The sequence below is a fragment of the Danio rerio genome, chromosome 9 (assembly GCF_049306965.1).
Source record: "Danio rerio strain Tuebingen ecotype United States chromosome 9, GRCz12tu, whole genome shotgun sequence".
Classification (NCBI taxonomy): Eukaryota; Metazoa; Chordata; class Actinopteri; order Cypriniformes; family Danionidae; genus Danio; species Danio rerio.
Window position 1 is genome coordinate 11,665,103 of NC_133184.1, and position 21,708 is coordinate 11,686,810.

General features: G+C 33.3%; 2 protein-coding genes and 1 non-coding gene across 8 annotated transcripts; all 3 read right to left on the reverse strand.

The window, feature by feature from the left end:
* Nucleotides 1-2,618: 2,618 nt before the first annotated feature.
* fev (FEV transcription factor, ETS family member) lies at nucleotides 2,619-6,925 on the reverse strand. Of its 5 annotated transcripts, XM_073912262.1 has the most exons (4): nucleotides 6,879-6,925; nucleotides 5,012-6,128; nucleotides 4,494-4,565; nucleotides 2,619-3,824 (listed from the first exon to the last, which is right to left on the reverse strand). In XM_073912262.1, exons 2-4 carry the CDS (start codon nucleotides 5,097-5,099, stop codon nucleotides 3,277-3,279), a joined length of 708 nt encoding a protein of 235 aa, XP_073768363.1. In that variant the 5' UTR covers nucleotides 5,100-6,128; nucleotides 6,879-6,925; the 3' UTR covers nucleotides 2,619-3,276.
* mir1788 (microRNA mir-1788) lies at nucleotides 5,992-6,092 on the reverse strand. The gene has a single exon (NR_030651.1). It is a non-coding gene; the product is annotated as a microRNA mir-1788 (primary transcript).
* A 1,819-nt stretch (nucleotides 6,926-8,744) lies between the features above and the next one.
* On the reverse strand, nucleotides 8,745-14,725 carry cryba2b (crystallin, beta A2b). Of its 2 annotated transcripts, none has more exons than XM_005167477.3 (5): nucleotides 14,695-14,725; nucleotides 14,311-14,496; nucleotides 12,087-12,228; nucleotides 9,707-9,849; nucleotides 8,745-8,994 (listed from the first exon to the last, which is right to left on the reverse strand). In XM_005167477.3, exons 2-5 carry the CDS (start codon nucleotides 14,469-14,471, stop codon nucleotides 8,847-8,849), a joined length of 594 nt encoding a protein of 197 aa, XP_005167534.1. In that variant the 5' UTR covers nucleotides 14,472-14,496; nucleotides 14,695-14,725; the 3' UTR covers nucleotides 8,745-8,846.
* Between the last annotated feature and the right edge of the window lie 6,983 nt (nucleotides 14,726-21,708).

Sequence of the window (21,708 nt, forward strand, 5' to 3'; positions counted from 1 at the left end):
AATTGTTTTATTCATGTAAAAGAGCTTATTATATTAAAAGCAGCTTTTAATGATATCTCATATCAAAGTAAGGTTTAAATGCATGTTTTATAAGATTTCAAAGTTGGGTCCCCATTTTATGTAAACATCATCAGATTAATTAGATTAAAGGGCCATGAAACCCCCTCGTTTCAGCAGGGTGTTTTCACACCTCTACTTAGGAAAAAGTCAGAAAAGTGGGCGTGTCCAGCTGTTAAGGGGGGAGTGTCGGAGGAACTAAAGTGGGATGGTGTGGGAGTGTCTATTTCAAAACACACACACACACACACACACACACGGGAGAAAGTGATGGTGTTTACATGGACATCTGTAGTCAAATTATTTGCCAAATTATTAAATGGTGGACTTTAACTGCAATTTGGCTCTTTCAATCAGGGAATCCATTTATGCCCCATTCATCCCCCCAGGGGCAGTTGTCACTCTAAAGCACAGGTGTCAAACTTAGTTCCAAAAGGGCCGCAGCTCTGCACAGTTTAGTTCCAACCCTAATTAAACACACCTGATCAAACTAATTGAGTCCTTCAGGCTTGTTTGAAACCTACAGGTAAGTGTGTTGGAGCAGGGTTGGAACTAAACTGTGCAGGGCTTCGGCCCTCCAGGAATTGAGTTTGACACCCCTGCTCTAAAGGAACCACTTTAGGAGTCTAAAGGAGTCCACCTATGTGTGCATTTTAAGGTTTTGTAGTGCATTTTATAGTTTTAGAATATTGTAAATACATGATTGTAAAATATTCTGAGGACATTTAACATTTTTCGAAGTGATTTTGCAGGTTGCATTAGCATCTACCAGATTTTCATAAACCTAAAACTTAAAAAAAGCTTTGAACAATCTAACAAAAAAAAATAATAATTCTAAGTATTTGTGTACTAAGCAAACAAATAAATGAAATGTCACAGGTGAAACTTCAGTTTGTCTGCTAACATTTTAACGTTTTGAAATATTAAAAACATCCTGATTACTGTTAAATGTCTGATGTTGACAATAAGTGATGGCAACAGAAATCTGTTTTTCATTGTTTTGATGGTTTTTAGGAGAACATATACGAGGTTTATAACAGAGTATAGCTCAGTATCTTATATGTTAGATACAAAAATGTAGTTTCATTTGTCTTTGTACAATTAGATTTTTCTGTCCGTTTTTCCCATGTAGGCTAGATATATATTTGGCTGAAGGAAAACAATCCCTTTGTTCAAAAAACTCTTTAAAGTTTAGGGTAAAACAAATATAAATGGTGTATCACAGTAGAGTTGCTATTGACATGCAGATCACATTTATCAGTCTCCTCACAATACACAGCAATGCTGGAGAATTCCTTTTCTATGACATCAAAACAACCAGCCTATTAAACCAGGAAACAGTTTTGCTACATTAGTTGTAACCTACACTGACTTTTGAATATAAAAATTTTATATGCTTCAGTAAAGTTTGGGAGTTATCTCTTTTTCTGTCTTGGTGTTTTGATGTATCAAATCAAAAGAATGTCTTACAGTGCTTGTTCCCTCTCTCGTTTGTTTACTTAGTTATAGCTAAATGGCGCCATCGTGCGCACTGATTGCATATTGTGAACAGTTTACTTGTGTTGTTGTTTTATTAATGTGACTTTAATGTTGATTATAATGTTTTTGATTTGATTACTTGTTTGGAAACAAGTGTACTGTTTTAGTTTTTTTTTTTTTTTTTTTTTTTTTTAGGGGACATTTAGTCAAGTGTAATCAATACATTAAACCAACACCAATATACCAGTATACCAATACCAATGCGTAGGGAAACCTGCTGCCTGTTATACAAACTGAGCCTCTGTCTTAGCAAATTTAACCATCAAAATAATAGTCAAGAGGCTATTTATTTTGTTATTCTAAATAGCTTGCGTCCAAACTAAAAACGTCTTTTTTTCTTATGTGATAATAAATAGTTAATATTACTTGGGTAAGAACACTGTTCTGCTTATCTTCTCTTTTTTGTAATCGCAATAAATAAAAAACACACAAGGCTTAATACAACTTCAGAGAGAGCATAATGGTAAGTACATTTTGATTTTTTTAATGAACTATATCCCATTATCTGAATGGCACGATGGGGTGATGAAGTAAATCATGGTAAACCAAAGTTTAAATTCAAATGAAACCAATCTACTAAAAATCTTGTATAGTTTTACTAATAAACCCATGGTGTATTTTCACAATGGAATATGCACTCTTAAAAATAAAGGATCTTGCCATTTACAGTTTTTATTGCTTGCACTTAAGGTTGTTTAGGAGTAAATTAATTTATTCAGAAAAATAAAAATAAAAAATTGTATATTTTACCATTTAGTATTTTGCACGATTGTGTTTGCTATATTTACTGACTATATTTAATATCATATATTACATAAGGACATCGGTTTAAAATAGTACAATTTAGTAATTTAGCCAGAGAACATTTTAAGGTTTCCTAAACAACCTATTTTTATAATAATAAAAAATCTTTAAAGGTCCATGTTTACATAGTTTGAAGAACAATTTCATAATTTCATAATCACCCAAATTAATTAGCCCGTCACTTTAGTTACAAACACTCAACGAATAAATAAAACAGATCAGGGATATTACAACAACGATTTTAATATGTTATCACAAGCAAAAGAGAACACCGACTGGTGATTCTCGTGAATCACGAAAAAAACAAAATTATTCTTTACAATTGATCAGAATATACAATTTTTTAAGTGTATTGCCGATGTTCAGACAGTGTCCATTATTTCACTAATATTGGTCTAAATAAATAGCAAAATAAAAATAAATAAATAAAACGCTTAATTAGTCTACTTCACATGTGAATAATATTCTCGATTGCAAGCATAGCGAACACACGTTTTTGCTTACAATTTGTTCTCACCATGTAGCCGTTCCTGCATCATTGCGTTGATTTTCTAGCTGTATTTTTTACCATGAATGTATGGAGATCAAGCAAAACGTGTTTGTGTTCCTCAGCTGAATATGATTAATTTGTCGCAACAGTGTTTGTTTATCCATAAGATGGCGCTAAATGTTTTCTGATCCTGAAGTCCACCAAATGCTATGCCCAAACTGTTCTTGGCAATGTGATAAAATAATTAAACCCTATTTATTTTGATTCTTACTTGTCACTGAACTATATTAGTCTACGTGTTCTGAAATCAGCTAGTTGAACTTTTACATATTACTCTTGTGTAGGCTAGTCTGTCAGCGCGCGCTCCTGAGGCAGATGGGGGAAAGTCAGTTATAGTGGTTATTAATATTATTGAGGTTATTTAAACTATTTATATTGTTAACGCAGCTTAAATGTGACGCAGACACGGCACCGAAGGGTCCAGGCGGCTGCAGGTTGTGGCTGTGGTAGAGGGTTGGAGGAGATCCCGGCCAGTAGGAGAAGCCCGACGGACCAACACCCGGAGCAACCAGATTGAGTTTGGAAATACCTGAAAACTGAATGGGAGCGAAGTTGCTCTGGAACTTATAAATAGCTTGTTCGGTCGAGGAGGGCTGGCACACTTGCGCCAAACCGTTAAAGTCAAATTTGTACGCGTAGCGCTTTCCGTGCACCTTGGTCATGATGTTTTTGTCGTAGTAATAGCGCAGAGCTCGGCTCAGTTTGTCGTAGTTCATGTTCGGTTTACTCTTGCGTTCCCCCCACCGTCTGGCCACTTCGTCCGGGTCTATCAGTTTAAACTCTCCATTCGTTCCCTCCCAGGCGATGCAGGTCATATTGGCGCTGTCGGAAAGCAGCTCCAGGAGAAACTGCCATAACTGGATTTGTCCACTTCCTAAAATACAAAATAAAACATATAGCCTAACTATTCATTTGAAAAAAAAAATTGTAAAAGAATAATTTAGCCTAGATTATTAAAATATTCCTTATAAGAATATAATATTCTTTTTTTGGAACTGTTGATTGAAATGTAGAATTCAAAATCTTTTCCCCGTGTCTTTGCTGCCAAGTGCTTTGTTTTAGAACCCTTTTTATGTAGGCTATGTAAAAAAGAGTAAATAAGGATATATATATATATATATATATATATATATATATATATATATATATATATATATATATTAAATATAGGCTAAATATTGTAAATACATATACAATATAAAGTACCTTATTTCATTTTTCATATGTTCCTCGGTGCATCGGTTTCTTGAATCTGCCCCAGTGTTAGCCCGTACATTAGCCAATGTCCCGTATCGGAGCTTTCAACATTGAACCTTTATTTGTACTTTGTAAATAAAGTTGTTGAGTAGCCTATTTAAATACTGCACTCACTAAAGTTGAAATACCTTTGATTATCTTGAAATATTTTCCAACAATAAAAGGTATTTTCTCTGCACTTCCCAGAAATCCCATTTATAAACATTTTATTTAAAGATAAAAAATAATTAAAATATATTTTTTTCTTTTAGATATTTGTTCATCAATAAGTCAACGCAACACTCACCTTTTTGCACGCCTGTGTTGATGGGGGTCCAAGAGGGGCTTTTACTTTCCTTCAGAAGATTTTCTGTGGGGTCTGGAAAAAAGCGTTTTAAAAAAACATCTGACAATTATAACTCAGATTTAATTATGCCATATTCTGTGGTAATTTTAAAATACACATGGAAGTGACAATAATAAAAATGCAGCATATGCGTCAGACATGTGTTTTTGTCCCTGTAATTTTTGAGAAAAAAAAAGAATTTCGCCCATTTATAAATAACAATTCTCAGTAAAAGAGGTTAAATATTATGAGTATTGTCATGCTGCTGCTCGATGTATTTGCCCAGACTACAGCGTCGAGGTCAGGAAACGCGTCCAGGAAAAAGGATATCCGATTTCCGACAAAAGAGGACACGCGTTCCAGATGGAGAAGTCAGAGACACCGTCGGTGATGCGCGCAGCACGCGCCCGCAGACCCTTAGCGTCTCCCTATTCTTTTCGGCAATATTTCTCATTTTACGCACAAAAAAGACTGCGTACCTGAGAGATACATGTTAAACATAAGGCTTCCTCCGCAGTTCTGTCGCATTGTGGTGGCGGTGGTGGACGTGAAAGGGTAGGCTTTCATTGGCGCAAAGATTTTTATTAAACTTTATCTCAAAACTGTGATCTGGAATAAATGTGAGACAGATTGAAGTTTCCAGGCAACTGTCACAAGCCCCATCTCTGAGACAATATTCAGACAGCAATTTCCTTCGGTGCATTGGTTTAATTAAAAGAGCAATTTACCTCTGTCATCCCTCCCCGTCTCCACAATAAAAAGGAACCGATAGAAATTCGGCCTTATCAATCCACCATCAAGGTTTAATAAAGTTTCTGCGTTAAGATCAGAGTTTCTATGGAGAATTGAAGTGTTTGACATGGAAACCGGTTCAGATCCTCTTTCTTTTCCGCCTTTTTACCTCTTTGCAAACAGAAAGGCCTGCTCCATGTTGGTTGAGAATATTTACCTTTTAAACATGCTTCAGTGCACAATGGTAAACAAGAACATTTTATCCCAAACTTATGTTGCTTTAATACACAATAGATGGGGTCACTTCAGGACTGTTACATATTGCAAGTAAATTACAACAATCTTACAACCTAATGCAAATAAATTACAACAATCTCTAAAATGTTGTGTAAAAAGAAATATAAATATAGAACTTCGTTACAAATAATCAAAACACATTCACCATCCAACACTCCTCAAATACAAAGATTATTGCTTGTGAAGAGAAGGAAGTGCTTTATTATTTGTGGCGAATACACTGTTAATATACTGTTTAGCTGGGTGTGTGTTAATTATTTAAAACTGGTTATAAAGAAAACATTTGTTTTAAGCTCTCATGATAAATTATGTCATGTAAATCCGCCTAATCTGTATTAATTGCACACAAATGAAGAATCCCAACAGCAGCTCAGCATCACCATTGACAAGGACGCACGTTGTCATCACCTTGAATGTCTTTGTGTGTTTCTGTCGTGTTGTCTCTGGCCTCCCAGACTTGCTTTAGCTGCCTGAGTCATTAAGAGATCGCAGGCAACTTAAAACAAGCCTCGGATACAAGACAGTGGTTGACTTTGTCCACATGCACGGTGGACAAATCTGGTACTCCTATACAACAAAGAGAATGAATAGTACATTTTACACTATATAAGCCGTAAATTTGAAATCAACCTGATTTAAATATTAAAAAGTGTATTTATAACGTGAGATAGCTGTATTTGGCCTGATTACATGCTGCAAAAAGTGAAATGCTCATTCAATTTTAGGAATCATACAAAAAGGTACAAAAGATTCGTGTCAAAACTGACTTTATTGCGAGAACTTAATTTGCTTTGCTTTTCGAGTTCAAATGTAAATTTGAGATAATTTTTTTGAATAACACGGAGAGGCACTGTGGAATAATAACACTGTCAATATAATAATAATATCAATACATTTAAAACTCAATCCGCATCACAAAACGAAATGCTAGGCGTTTCCTTTCTTCCCGATGGTAAATTGTGCCATCAGTCTTAACATTAATATAATTTTAGGGATAGGCGGCCTACAATTCTAAACAACTTTAGCCAATGTAGCCGGTAAGCATTGTGATGTTATATAAAAGCTTATCAGATACATTATTTTTCGTTATTTGTGCAACTTTTATTCAAGCCAATTAAATACGATTTTCCTTTAAATCATTAATAAAACATAAAGCCTGTATATTTCATGTTAAACAGTATGTTTTGTGAATGGCTAACAGTTTTGTACAAAATGGATTTCTAACGTTTGATTAGAGCTTTATAAACTGTCAACCGTATACTACCGAACTCTGTCCTGATTTGGTCTCTTAATATAGGCCTAGCCTAGTGGACTTACCCGCTGCTGTTATGTCTGAGCTCCAGATGCTTTCAGCACTCCTGTCTGTCTTATATTCACTGAGAAGCAGTTTAAATCAGCTCGTAGTGAAATGTGTGTTTGGTAAAGGTGTGTACAGGTGAATGTTTATTAGGAGATCCTGGTCTGGGTGTGTGAACGTGTTTTCAAACAGTGACTGCCGCGTCCACATCTGATCCAGCATTGGGTGTGTGCAGTCAAATACTGCCGATCGCCGAGCGTTACACCGCAAACAAGAGGCGGAATCACACCCGGATGCAGAGTCGCAAACCGTTAGATTGGATGAAATAGGTACCCTACTTCCTGTATCGCTTAGTTATTAAAACGAATCCGTCCCTTGGGTTAAACCTCGGCAACTTTCAGCAATTAATTTACAGCGATGTTTAAATATACACCAGGCTACGATGCATAAAGGTCAGGACCTCGGACAGTTCCAGACCAATACAAATGCTGAAATCAGAACTTTTAGGTCCCCCTTTTATATATGAGTAATAGTTTTTGAATGTTTTAAATATATTATTATTATTATTATTATTATCATTATTATTATTATTATTATTACGATAATAAAAAAAATGCTCAAAATAAAAACATATATATATTTTTTGTAAAATACATTGGCGATTTAATAGAATACAACTTGATATTAGTGTGTGCATGTGTGTGTGCATTTTATTGTTTCTTCATATTTTTATTCACTTTAAATACATCCATACTGACCTAACTATGATACTTGCATATATAGAATGTACATGTAAAATAACTAATAACAATGCAAGATTTGTAAACCTTTTGGCTCTTAATTTTGCTGTATATTATTTACAGTATTCTAAAACATAAATGCATCATATTTATTCCAAATATTTTATTATATATTTATCAAGATCATATTTGCATCAGATGCCCTTCTTTGTGTGTGTTTATACAATCAACCACTATATATAATAGACACCTTATATTACAGTACACTGTAAATAATTTTTGTAAATGACACAGTATTTAACTGTAATGTGAACTGTAATTTGCTTTAGGACAGTTATGCACTATGTTACCATATTTTAAAGTATCACTGTGAAAACTACTGGATATTTTACAGTAAGGATATAAAATACTGTAAATGCATATACTGTACAGTGAGATTGCTGTTAGTGTACAGTATTTTTGCTGTAGTTGATTTACAGTAAGTTACTGTAGATTCTACAGGACATTGCTAACAATGCACTAACAACTTTTGTAAATTATATAGTATTAAACTGCAATGTGAACTGTATTTTGCTGTAATTTCTGTATATTTCACAGTGAAAATATACAAGACTGTAAATACATATACCTCTAGATAAATGGTGCTATAAATAAATACTGTATACTTACTGTAATTGATTTACAGTAAGTTACTAGTGAACTGCTGCCAGTTTCTGTAGATTCTGCAGAAAATTGTTAACAGTGTATATATATATATATATATATATATATATATATATATATATATATATATATATATATATATATATATATATATATATATACAGAAAAATAGATTACATTTTTTTAGATTCATATGTTGTGTATTTACTGTAGCTGAAATTAATGAACCTGATTCACAAAGAACACATATTCATGCTCTTGTTTATTAAAAATATTTCAGTCTCACATCTCTCAAATAGAATGTGTAAGAAATATTTAAGCAGATTTCAGATGGTGTAAAACATCCTAAATATTCAATATCAGTAGAGCGGCGTATTTCATTTGCCTTGAATTGTCAAAGGCTTCCTCGAGTTATTCATGCAGCTTAAATAAAAGCGTAGGATCTGTTTCATTTGTCAAGAATCACAACTTACAGATACACAATTTGAGCAGAAAAGCTGTTTTATTTAAAAAGCAAGGAACTGCCACAAGCATTTAAATGTCTTTATTGCCTATAGTATTGATACGGCATGACATATTGTTCTCTTATTGCTGAATTCTGCGCATGGACTGGATCTGGTTGGTGTGTGCCTGGGTGCCGAAGTCATTGTAGCATCTGTACTCTCCTTCATGTCTGTCTCTCTCGAAGATGTACTGATATCCACGATAACCGGGAAACTGATAGCCTACCCAGCTGTCAGAGAAAAGGGCAAAGCTCATTTATTGCACCACACAACCAATAACACAGAGCTGCTAGATTCAGTAAAGGACACTATTTTGTCACAAAGAAATGGAAATTAAGAAAAGTTAAGAAACCACTTAAATGATCTCTGGGTTTACTGGTTTTAATAGATGGGTTTAAGTAGAGTGATAATATTTGGTTATTCTATAAAACACATAACAGTTTTTCCAAGTTGTTAGCTAAAATGTTGTAATTTGTTGTATTTATATATGTATTTGTATTTATATGTGTATTTGTATAAAAATAAATGTTTTTAATCGCTGTGATTTGAAAATCATGGTTATTACACCAAAAAAAAAGGGTTTTTCACCAAATATTGATATATTTTGCTATTTTAAAACTATTAAAAGACAGTGGTATATTGTGTTGTTTTTAAATGAATATAAACCTATAAACACAAACACATTTTTGTTATTGTATGCAAATAAAAAAATTTAATTAAATTTGGAATAAGGGTCATCAGTAGTTTACAGAATTTAAAAATATATACATTTTACTCAAACACATAGACAAACAACTATAATATTTATTTATTTATTTATTTATTTATTTATTTATTTATACTTTCAATAAATAGTTTACCTTATACTATAAACTAATATTTAGTTACTTATAATATAATAGCATATAGAATGTGTTCAGAAAGGCTGGGGAAGTGACTTACGCTCCAGAGTTGACTTTGATTGAGGGAACCTCCTTGCTGCACCAGCCCATGGCTTGAATGGAAGGGTAGTCCTCACACATCTCAAATTTACGGCCCATGAAGTCTTCACACTCATAGAGGGTTATCTTACTGTCGCTGTGGTTCTAGCAGGGAAAGAGTCAATTGATGATTATGAGGACAATATTTACAAAGTAATTCTAATGTAGCAAATAAACAAAAAGATGGTCTATAAAGTCTGTCGCACCAATAGTGATAACTATAACTGAATCTATTTTAGTGGCCACACCATGCAGCACGCACAGTATTATTTTGCTTATAACAAGCAAGCTGTCACTTTAACTGGTGAAATGGCTGTTTTTATTGGTCTACTGCTTGAGAAGGCAGTTCGTTTCTGAAAATGATTCTAAAGATCTTGTTCATTCTTCACATTTCTGTTGTAGTTGTAGTGCTCACTATTAAATTTAGAACCAAATATCTGTTATTTGTTTTGTTAGTAATAAACATATACAGGCCTGTAACAATGATATGCAAAAACGCATAGCTAAAACATGTAGATGAGAACCGCAATACTTCTTATTAAAATATGATTGAAAATACACAGCCAATCAAAATCTAACAAACTTGACCAAGCTGGAGGATTTAAAGTGTCAGTTTAATAAGAACCACAATCCCATGATGATATGAATTTAAAGGCATAGTCTCCTTTCAAAAGTGAAGTTAATTTAATTGACTAATCATCACTTTCTTTTGTTGAATATAAGACAATATTTTGAAGAAAGCTGGAAAGCGGTAACCATTAAATTCCATGTTTGTTTTTTTCTACTGTGGATGTCAATAGTTACATGTTTTCAGCTTGCCTCAAGTCCTCTTTCGTGTATAACCGACAAAAAGACTGTTGAAGGTTTATAACCACTCGAGGGAGGGTAAATAGTGAGTACATTTTCATTTTTGAGTAAATTCATTCATTCATTAATTTTCTTGTCGGCTTAGTCCCTTTATTAATCCGGGGTCGCCACAGCGGAATGAACCGCCAACTTTTTTTTTTACACAGCGGATGCCCTTCCAGCCGCAACCCATCGCTGGGAAACATCCACACATACGTTCACACACTACGGACAATTTGGCCTGCCCATTTCACCTGTACCACATGTCTTTGGACTGTGGGGTAAACCGGAGCAACCGGAGGAAACCCACGTGGAGGCAAGGAGAACATGCAAACTCCACACAGAAACCCCAACTGAGCCGAGGTTCAAACCAGCGACCTTCTTGCTGTGAGGCGACAGCACTACCTACTGCGCCACTAAACAAACAAATTGTTTCAATAATTTTTCTATGAAAATTTTATGACATTTGCACTGTGTCATGGGAGTATGCAGAGCTAAAGATTCCTTTTGGCCCTACTTTCCTTACTACTGCTTTCTGAATGGTGGAATTTTCTGCACAGAATAACAGGTAATATATTTTTTGTCTGCATAAATTCCACTATTTAAAACAAACCTAACGTTTCATAAGCCTAGTTTACAGAAATAGTTAGTCCAAAACTAATTTTTTTTATTTTTTATGTTGAACTCAAACAAATATATTTTCAAGAATGTTGGAAACCATTGGCATCCATATTATTTGTTTTTCCTACTATGTAAGTCAATGATTACAAGTTTTCATCTTTCTTCAAAATATCTTCTTTAGTGTTCAACTGAAAAAAGGAACCCATAGAGATTTAGACATAGGTAGTTGAAGCTAAATATACACTACATTTTCAAATTTTCAAAGACACCAATATTATAATGATTCGGTTAAAAGAATGAAAAAAAAATAAAAATAAAAATCACTTTCTCGCCATCTGAAACTGTAGTAATGGATATAAGTGTTAGAATCATATTATTGCAAAACACAGAAAGTATGTTTTGCATGCTTTGTTGTTTGTTTTTACATCTGCTATAGATCATTTATTCCCAAAACCGTGACACATTATGTCAGAATTAAAAAGTAGATTCAGATTGGGACATAGTTTACCCAAAAATTTAAATATATGCATAATTTAATCACGCTCATATGGACCCAAATATTACCTCTTAATGAATATATTTTTTCTCTGTTGAAGACATAAGAAGATATTTTGAATTATGTTGGAATCCAGTAGCCATTAACATCCATAGTAGGAAAAAAATACTATGGAAGTCAATGGTTACCGGCTTTCCGCTTTCTTTAAATGATCTACTTTTGTATTTAGCAGAAGAAAGAAACAGGTTTGGAACAAGTGGAGATTTTAGGCAAACTCTCCCTTTAACAGTTGTATAGTCACCATGATAATTACGGTTCTTGGTATGAATTACCCTGAGATCAATTTAGATTTGACATAATGTTGCCTGTGCAAACTTACAGCACATTTAATGGGTCTGAAAGAGAGCATATGCTCTGTTCTGTAGCTGCTGTTGCCGCTCCAGGCCTGGTAACAGGGATAGTCTCCTTTCTCCAGGATAAACTGCTGGCCCTGGAACTCAGGATACTCGTACCCCACCCAGCTGAGAAAGACACAATGTCACAGTCAACACAAACCAGGAAACAACAGCGTTTTACATGGCAGTCGTCTACTGATCAGGACACAAAGGCAAAGCAAACACGATAGTGAGGCCTGAATGGAGCGGCTCTGTGTGCTTTATCAGCTCATCTGTCATCACAGACACACACGCAATACAGCAGGCAGCTGCCACACACACACTATCTTTGCTATCTCTGTCATTCGTTCAGTTTGGAGAAATTAATATATAAAAAAAAACATTGCATTTATACTATAATTACAGTTCCAAATTCTATTTATCAATATTAAATAAGTGGTTTTGGGGAGCATTAATATATGATGTTTTGCCTTTCAAGCATAACATAGCATTATTATACAGTGCTCAGCATAATTGAGAAGACCCCATTTTAAAGATTAATATTTGTATCTATTTCTCAGAGAATATAGGTCATGTATTTCAGTGCATTTAAACAAAACAGATTTATTAAACAAATATTTTTATTAAATAACTATTTTAGTCACCAAAAATATTTAGAAATTAAAAGAAAATGCAATTAAATTCAAGCAAAATATTGCATAAAAATATCATAATTACAACCTACAAAATGTCAACTAATTTTTTTCATTTTTTGCTTCACTTGATTTTTCCTCTTTTTTAAATTTGTATTTAATATTTTTCTATAATGTGTAAATTTGGGTGTACTAGTTTTTGGACTGTTATTATAAGTTATTTTGTTAGATAAGCTCCAGATTTGGCTTCATTACTGACGAATCTAATGTTTATGCACAAATATAATATTGTATAGCTTCCTATAAAAATATTACTTTACCAGGTAGATTTGTGAGGGGTGTACTTATATATGCTGAGCACTGTATGCTTGATTAAGATGAATAAGTAAATCACAAGTAATGATATATGTTCATATTCATGTGCAAAAGTTATATACAGATTTTTGAAAATAGATTTGTTAGACCACCACACAAATCTAAGAGATCAGATTTATTAGAAAGGCCCTGCTATTTTGTAGTGATTATAATGCTTAAGTTTTTTAGTCACTGTAGTATTTCTAATACCAATTAATGATATCCATGAATTTTCAAATATTCTGTTTTTTTGGCAAAGAAAAACTGGGGTAAAAAAACACTTATTGCTGTTTTATTATTCATATATCCATTTATAGTCATTTACTTGTAGTCCTTAATTGATAAATGTTGAATGTTGAACTTGATTAATATCTCACTTTTCAGAAAAGTACGTGTCAGTATATATATATAAGTATATATATATATATATATATATATATATATATATATATATATATATATATATATATATATATATATATATATATATATATATATATTGCACTATATATAAGAGCAAGTAGATTTTCACAGTATTTGCGATAATATGTTTTCCCTATTTGTTTAATTTCGGCTGGAATAAAAAAATTTAAGGTCAATATTATTAGCCCCTTTAATTTTTTTTGATAATCTACAGAACAAACCATCATTATACAAAGATTTGCCTAATTACCCTTACCTGCCTAGTTAACATAATTTTAAACTGACACTTTAAGCTGTATAGAAGTGTCTTGAAAAATATCTAGTCATTTACTGCCATAATGACAAAGATAAAATAAATCAGTTATTAGAAATGAGTTATTTAAACTATTATGTTTAATAAATGCGTTGAAAAAATCTTCTCTCCGTTAGCCCCAGGGGAGCTAATAATTCTAACTTCAACTGTGTATATTTCCCTCTTTATATTGAAATGTTCTAATAAATAATTAGTAAACTAATTAAATGCTATTATATAGTTTATTTTGAAAGAAGTGCAGCTAATGCACTTTACCATACATTTGATAAAACAAAAATATTGGCATACTTATAATGAGAAAATCTAATTTATGACAAAAAGAGCTTTTAGTGTCACAGTACTTTTAAATAAAAAAAAGGAATCAAATATTAGCAAAACTTAAAAACATCAAATATATATTTAATTTAATAAAAATATTTCATAACAGCCATATATCATCATCTGGTTTACCAATTGTGCATCAAAACCTTTAGAGGCCACACTTACGGTCCGTTCTCCACCTTAATGGAGCGGATCTTCCTGAAGTCTCTTTCCAGAATGTTCTGGCACTCGAAGGAGAATTCGCAGCTCTTGCCCTGGAAATGCTCCTCCTCGAACACAGTCATCCGAAACTTTCCCCTCTGCTCCAACTGCTCCTGCGGATTCATGGCTGCTGTCGATCACCACGCTTGTCTAAACACAAGAGGAGATGACCATTACCCAAACCACATTTCAAAACTTCAGGGCGGATTACGCGGAAATCCATCCCTGGATAAACTATTTGTTTCATGATTGTTTTTAATCAATATGATCATTTCCTCTCTCTCTGTGCTCTTAATCATTGCACAGGAGTCCGATGTTTCAACTTTGAGTTCTGAAATACTCACGTACTGAGGTGGGACAGATCCAGTATAATCAATGTGGTGGCCAAGCCCTTGTCCAGTGTTTTTATAGCACAGCGGTCCTCATTCAGTGGCGAATGCGCATCAGGCCTGCTCACTCAGCAGCAGCCCACAGAAAAACCGCATTAGCCTTCACTATTGTAGAGGCTATACGGTCTATTGTGGGGGCTGTAGACCCACTGACTCATCAAAACTGCACTAGACCCCTGTGCTGGACCCTTGGCCGCTCACAATGGCCCTGCTTTGGTGTGACACTTTGATTGGATGGACCAGATAATAGCAGAATTGTTGGAGATTAGACTGAGCTGTGGTCACTCTGATGGTCTTTCACATCTGACTGCTAAAAATAAAGGCCTACATTGGTATTAGTGGTTCAATTAAGTACTTTCAGAGTCCATGCAATCTTTTTATTGCACCAAAGATTTTGTTGTAGTAGAGAATGGTTCTTTAGATAGTCATAATGTTGTTTATATTTTGAAAATATAAAAGAGTTATTTTAAGAACTGATCATTGAAAGATTTTTTAGGAAACCACAGACTATTTTTCTGTGGCATTGCTGTGAACAACACTTGTTTGTAAGTTATATGAGCAATATCACATGAGTAGCAGTGTGCTATGGCTGTATATCAGCACTGGTAGGAGGTGTGCGGCCTCGTGCCTTAGCGCCCCGCCAGTGCTGATAACAGTTCGACAGCACAATCTCGTACATAAAAAAGAAAATCAAACACAGAGAGTCTAAAACCCTTTTGTATTAGGAACTACTTTCTTCCACTATTCATTCACATCTGCAGCTGACGTCAGACCAGCAGAAGTCGTTACTAATTCACCAACGTCACTTTAGAGCCAGTGTTTGAATGATTCTCTAGCGTAATGTGAAGCGGCGCTTCACATTTTAAGATTATAAGGCTGAACGTGATATCCGTCTACAGAGATTTCTCACCAGACTGCTGTTGTGTTTGCGATAAGGAGGGACAAGGCTGAATCCAGCTTCTTATTTAAAGCTTCTTGTTAACTCTACCCAGTTCACCTTAAAAACCATGAGACTTCCATTTTTCACCTTTTTATTCACGCTCAAGGGAACACACTAAGCAAGGGCTTATTATGTGGTTCTGGCAATCTTGTGGATAGACAACGTCAACCATCTTTGGCCACCGACCAGCTCTCAGAAATTGTAAATATTTAAAAATAGGCACTATTCTTAAAAATAAACTGCATAGTTGCAATCTAAACAACTACATTCTCGACTAAAAAAGCCCTAAATTTTGTTGTCCAACAACAGTAATATTTTTTAAACTGTAGCATCTCTGCTTGTTGCTTGCAATATGTGGGCGGAGTAATACACAGTGAAGGGTGAAGAGGCCTTTGTGTGATGTTACTGGCAAAATATCACACAGCCATCAGCCAATCAGATTCAAGAACCAGACAGAACTGTTGTATAAACTACTATTAATTATGTATGATGAAACTTATTGTAATAAATAAATATAAAACTTAACATAAAACTTAAGTTAAGTGCAAGCCGCAAATATGAAAAAAAGAAAATAAAGTCACACTTGAATATTAAAATATTTACATTTACATTTACATTTAGTCATTTAGCAGACGCTTTTATCCAAAGCGTATTTAAGACGTTTCTTTTACGTCTTAAATGAGTTGTTAATTTACTCACCATTAAAGCATCCAAGATGTAGATTTTTAAAGTGAAATAATAATTAAGATTTTTAGCTGAGTCAGCGCCAGTAGCCTCCTGGTTAAATGTGCTGAGTCTGACATATAGCACCGTGGTGCTCACAGTGACCTGTGTTTGATTCCCGGCTTGAGGTCTTTTGCCGACCCTTCCCCTCTCTCTGTTCCCAACTATTTCCTGTCAATTCTCTGCACTATTATATCCACGAAAAGGTTAAAAACTGAAGCTTGGTGATTCGTAACAGGCGTCAATTGGCTACTGGCATATGATACTGAAAAAACACAGAGTCAAAACAATGTTAAGAGTGCCATAAGTGATTTGATTCAATAAGTTATACTGTGCTCTGATATATACTTACTGTGGTAGGTTTGTAAGCTTAGAAAAAGTTCACAAATTTACCAAAAACAGTTTTAAATGCCAAGTTATAAACGTAGAACTTGAATTTTGACCATATTTGGAATGGTCGTGAATGTTACTGAGCTCTGCTATGAAACTTGTCACTCCTTGCTTACACACACACACACACACACACACACACACACACACACACACACACAGCGTGATGTACTATGAATTAAAATAAAGTACAATAACAATAAAAGAAGGCAGGGCAGCACGGTGGCGCAGTGGGCAGCACATTTGCCTCTCAGCAAGAAGGTCACTGGTTCGAGCCCCAGCTGGGTCAGTTGGCATTTCTGTGTAAAGTTTCCATGTTTTCCCCATGTTTGCATGGGTTTCATTCAGGTGCTTCGGTTTCCCACACAAGTCCAAAAACATGTGGCATAAGTGAATTAGATAGGCTAAATTATCCGTAGTGTAAGTGTGTGAATGAGTGTGTATGTTTCCCAGTGATGGGTTGCAGCGGGAAGGGCATCCGCTGCGTAAAACATGTGCTGGATAAGTTGGCGGTTCATTCTGCTGTGGTGACCCCAGATTAATAAAGGGACTAAGCTTGAATGAATGAATGATTTTTAATTTAAATTGATCAAGTGAAATGGTAGAATGGTTTATTTTAGCTAGAAGGAGCGAGTGAGCTATCTTTAGTAATCTAGTTTGTGTATGAGTGGTGTTGTGGATGAAATCTAATCTACAAATTATAATTGGATAATTTGGTCTTGGGCCCACTCAAAAAAAAAGGACATTGATATAAACCTCCACATAAACAGATGAGATTTTGATGTTTTTTTCACTCCAAAAAAAAAAAAAAGACAGCAAGAGCTAAGTGATATGACATGGTGCATAAACGTGCATTAAATACTTATATTATGCATGTGTTTGTTGCCTCATCACAAACATACATAACAAATTTCGCAAAATAACCTAACAAAATATACATTCAAACAGAACTTATCAATATATCCCACATTTTTGTTCTGATGCACCATGAACAGATGGCTGTCTAAGAATTGATGCCTAAAACTCATCGCACACAAAATGCAAAGCATTTACTAAAAACGGGGTGGGGCATCGTGTGTTTTATTCTACCTGGCACTTCTGTTTTCAAAAGTCCCACATACATACAGTCGAAGTCAGAATTATTAGCCCCCATCCCTTCCCCACACTTTTTTTTTTTTTTTCCATTTTAAATATTTCCAAAATGATGTTTAACATAGCAAGGAAATTTTCACAGTATGTCTGATAATATTTTTCTCCTGGAGAAAGTCTTATTTGTTTTATTTTGGCTAGAATAAAAGCAGTTTTTAATTTTTCAAAATTCAAAATTATTAGCCCCTTTAAGCTATATAATTTTTCGATAGTCTACAGAACAAATCATCATTATACAATAACTTGCCTAATTACCCTAATCTGCCTAGTTAACTTAATTAACCTATAGTTAAGCCTTTAAATGTAACTTTAAACTGTATAGAAATGTCGTGAAAAATATCAAAATATCAAAATGCAGCCTATGGCATGGATATTAATAATATGCTGTGTTTGGGAATATCCAGAGTTTTATTATATGGCAACTTGCATGGCTACTGATAATATGTTAAGGTCTTATGGAGCTAAATAACTGACCTATGCAAGACCTAAAATAAAGGAGATAAAATAACCATGCCTAAACATAAAGACAAACTTGGGGGAAATACCGAAAGAAGCCTGGTTGAATTCAGGACAATCTCCCAAAAAGAGCTGAATATTGTGTTTATTGCCAGAGAGGTCACGCTATATGCTGATTTTGTTCAGAGAATTGAGTTAGTGTTCATATTTCTTGTACCTTCTGTTTGTATGATAATTAGGAGTCCAAACCAGAAACATGGATGATCATTAAATGGCAACACTTTATAATAAGGTTCCTTTAGTATAATGTTAATGCATTTATGAACAAACATGAACAATTAACTATGATTTTATTGCAGTATTTATTCATCTTTAGTTAACTCTAGTTAATAAAAAGGAAATCATTCATTGGTGGTTTTTTCTAACTCACAGTAAAAGTAATGTTAATGAGCACTTTATTAGGTACTTTCTTCTTTCAAGTGCATAAATAGATTAATATTAACCAATGGAACCTTTCTGTTGCCTGTGATTGTTTTGAAATAGTTTTTTTTAATTTAATAAACAAAAGCAGCATTTTGAATTAGTATAAAAGAACATATATAATTCAATATAATGCATTTCAATTTAAAATCTAAAACACATTTATAATCAAAATCGACTGGCCTGTATTATAATTGGTCAGTCCTGTTGATGACATCTGGTGGTATGATCATTTATTGCATGACTAGCGGCTCTGAGTTTCTGTATTTTTCAACGTTTGAATGACCTTAACAGTCACTACAGCATGAATTATTCATCATAGACCTGCATTTATAATTATGTCAAAAGCCAAAAGCCTATATGATATTCTAATAAGCCAGAGCATGAATATGTGTGTTTGTGCTGCAGCACGTGATTATTCTCACCTGTGTGTGAGGTGTTTTGTTTGCGTAAGAACAGGTGCTGCAGAGATGCAAAACACACACACACACACACACACACACACACACACACAGAGAGAGACACAGCTGTTGTGCTCTTTATCCTGATTTAACACATTTGAGCTCACCCCCGTTTTTTTTTTTTTTTTATTAGGGTAAAGGTGAAATTTTTATTTATTTATTTATTTATTTATTTATTTATTTATTTATTTATTTATTTATTTATTTATTTATTTATTTATTTACAAAGTTTGATCAGTAACAGAAAGACATGAATGCTTTTTAGAATTACACAAAAGACTAAGATAACAATCAAATTGCATACATTCACAATCTTGCCATCCTAGTTAATAATACAACATATATAAATAAATAAAATAACAAACATTAACAAAAGGATAAATCCTAAAGAAACTTAGGTAGCAGGAGAGTTAGAGTTCTCAAAATATTAAAATCAAAATCATCTAATGATGAATATAAATATCTTGCTTTTAGGCTTTTCATCCCTCTTAATGTCTTCAAATACATCACAAATTCTTCTTTAAACACCACTTGTCTTGGGGGAATTTTAGAAAATGTACATTTATGAATATAGAACTTTACTAATAACATCACATTACATTACACAAGATATCTTTTATCCCTAAGTATTAGGCCAAACTTAATAATCTCCCATGAGAAGACAAGTCTTATCGATATTTTGGTAACATTTATAATAACTACACATTACGAATCATTTATTAAGCATTGGCAAATAGTGAATTCATTATCTGTTAAGCATGAACTCTACATTAATAAACATTAGTAAGCAGTTTATAACTGCAGCTAAATGCTCTGTTCTTGACTTAAAACCACATGTATAATGAACTTAATAATTGTACTTTCATACTTTGTTAATGATTTATTTTTCATTTCTAAATGAAGTATTGCATATTTTACAAACCAGTTATTTAAGCATAGTTGGTGGTTTTTTTAATATCATTCAGAATGAGTTATTACATGATTAATAAACGATTTAAATCAACATTTATATATGTTATTATTCAGGCATATACTAACAGTTATTGAATTTGTTAAGAAATGCTTTATTAACTCAACTTCATCCAGTTTTGTGATCTAATCTAAAGTAAGGACTACTAACGTTTATTAACATGAATATATACTGTAGTAAATGTACTGTTAAATGTTGAATTATTACATTGTTGTTGTTTTATGCAATTTTATGTTGTTATTTGACACTCGTGTTATTCAGCAATGTTTAATATTTACAGTAATTTTACTTTTTTAGATAAGATTACAATGATTGTCGTTCATTTGATACCGAACCTTTAATTATCATTTATAAGGGATTTATAAAGCATGAATAGTCCTCACTTTAGATTAGGTCACAAAACTGCATGAAGTTGAGTTAATAAAGCATTTGTTAACATGCATAATAACCATTAATAAATGCATGAATAATAATATGTATAAACCTTGATTTCAATAGTTTGTTATTTATTTACTAACTCATTCTGAATTATGTTAAAAGCCTCCAACTACTCTTAAAAACAAATGGTTTGTAAATATTGTGATACTTCATTTAGTAACGAAAAATAAATCCTTAACAAAGTATGAAAGTACAATCATTAAACTCATTATACATGTGGTTGTGAGTCAAGATTACAGCATTTGTAGCTGCAGTTATAAACTGCTTACTAACATATATTAATGTAGAGTTAATGCTTAACAAATATTGAATTCACTAAATGCTAATGCTTAATAAATGGTTCATAGTGTGTAGATATTATAAAGTGTTACCGATATTTTCAGTTGTATCCAAACTAATACTTCATTTCAAAATCTTTGTAACTCATTACATTGGAAAAACAAGTGTTCAGTTTGTGGCTAAAGGCGAAGTAGAAGCTACGGCTGAAAGTAACTATTATTTATATTTGTATAATATTACTGTACTATAACTAATATGTTTATACTGTGAGGGTAGGTTTAGGGTTGGGGTATGACGCTAGATATTAATAAAACACAATTAATTGGTAATTTAACAAAGTAGCCCAATATAAATGAGTTTCATTACCTTCTGGCCCCAGCTGTTTCCCTTTTAGCCTTGAGTGTTCAAAAAAAGAGATTGAAAATAATTAGTTATAATAGAACAACATCAGTAATGCAAGAAATTAATACATGAAATTAAAAAATAATACTTGAGAACAAAATCAACATAATAGAATGAAAGATCATGTGACATATTAGCCCTACTATAGAATGCAGATACTTTAAATTGCAATAATGTAATTTTACTTGTATTTTGATCATCTATTTTCAAATAAGTGAGTAAAAGTTTCTATAGTAAAGGATTCCAAATGAAAGAAAAAACAAGGTGTAACTGTTGGAGTGATTT

Excerpts from the sequence above, each read along its gene's own strand:
- fev (XM_073912262.1), bottom strand. The coding sequence starts at position 5,099 with ATGAAAGCCTACCCTTTCACGTCCACCACCGCCACCACAATGCGACAG. Across the intron at positions 4,566-5,011 it reads GTTTAACATGTATCTCTCAG|ACCCCACAGAAAATCTTCTG; the intron begins GTACGCAGTCTT and ends GCTTTTTTCCAG. Across the intron at positions 3,825-4,493 it reads CAACACAGGCGTGCAAAAAG|GAAGTGGACAAATCCAGTTA; the intron begins GTGAGTGTTGCG and ends TTTGTATTTTAG.
- cryba2b (XM_005167477.3), bottom strand. The coding sequence starts at position 14,471 with ATGAATCCGCAGGAGCAGTTGGAGCAGAGGGGAAAGTTTCGGATGACT. Across the intron at positions 9,850-12,086 it reads TCAGACCCATTAAATGTGCT|AACCACAGCGACAGTAAGAT; the intron begins GTAAGTTTGCAC and ends TTTCCCTGCTAG. Across the intron at positions 8,995-9,706 it reads ATCAAAGTCAACTCTGGAGC|CTGGGTAGGCTATCAGTTTC; the intron begins GTAAGTCACTTC and ends TTTCTCTGACAG.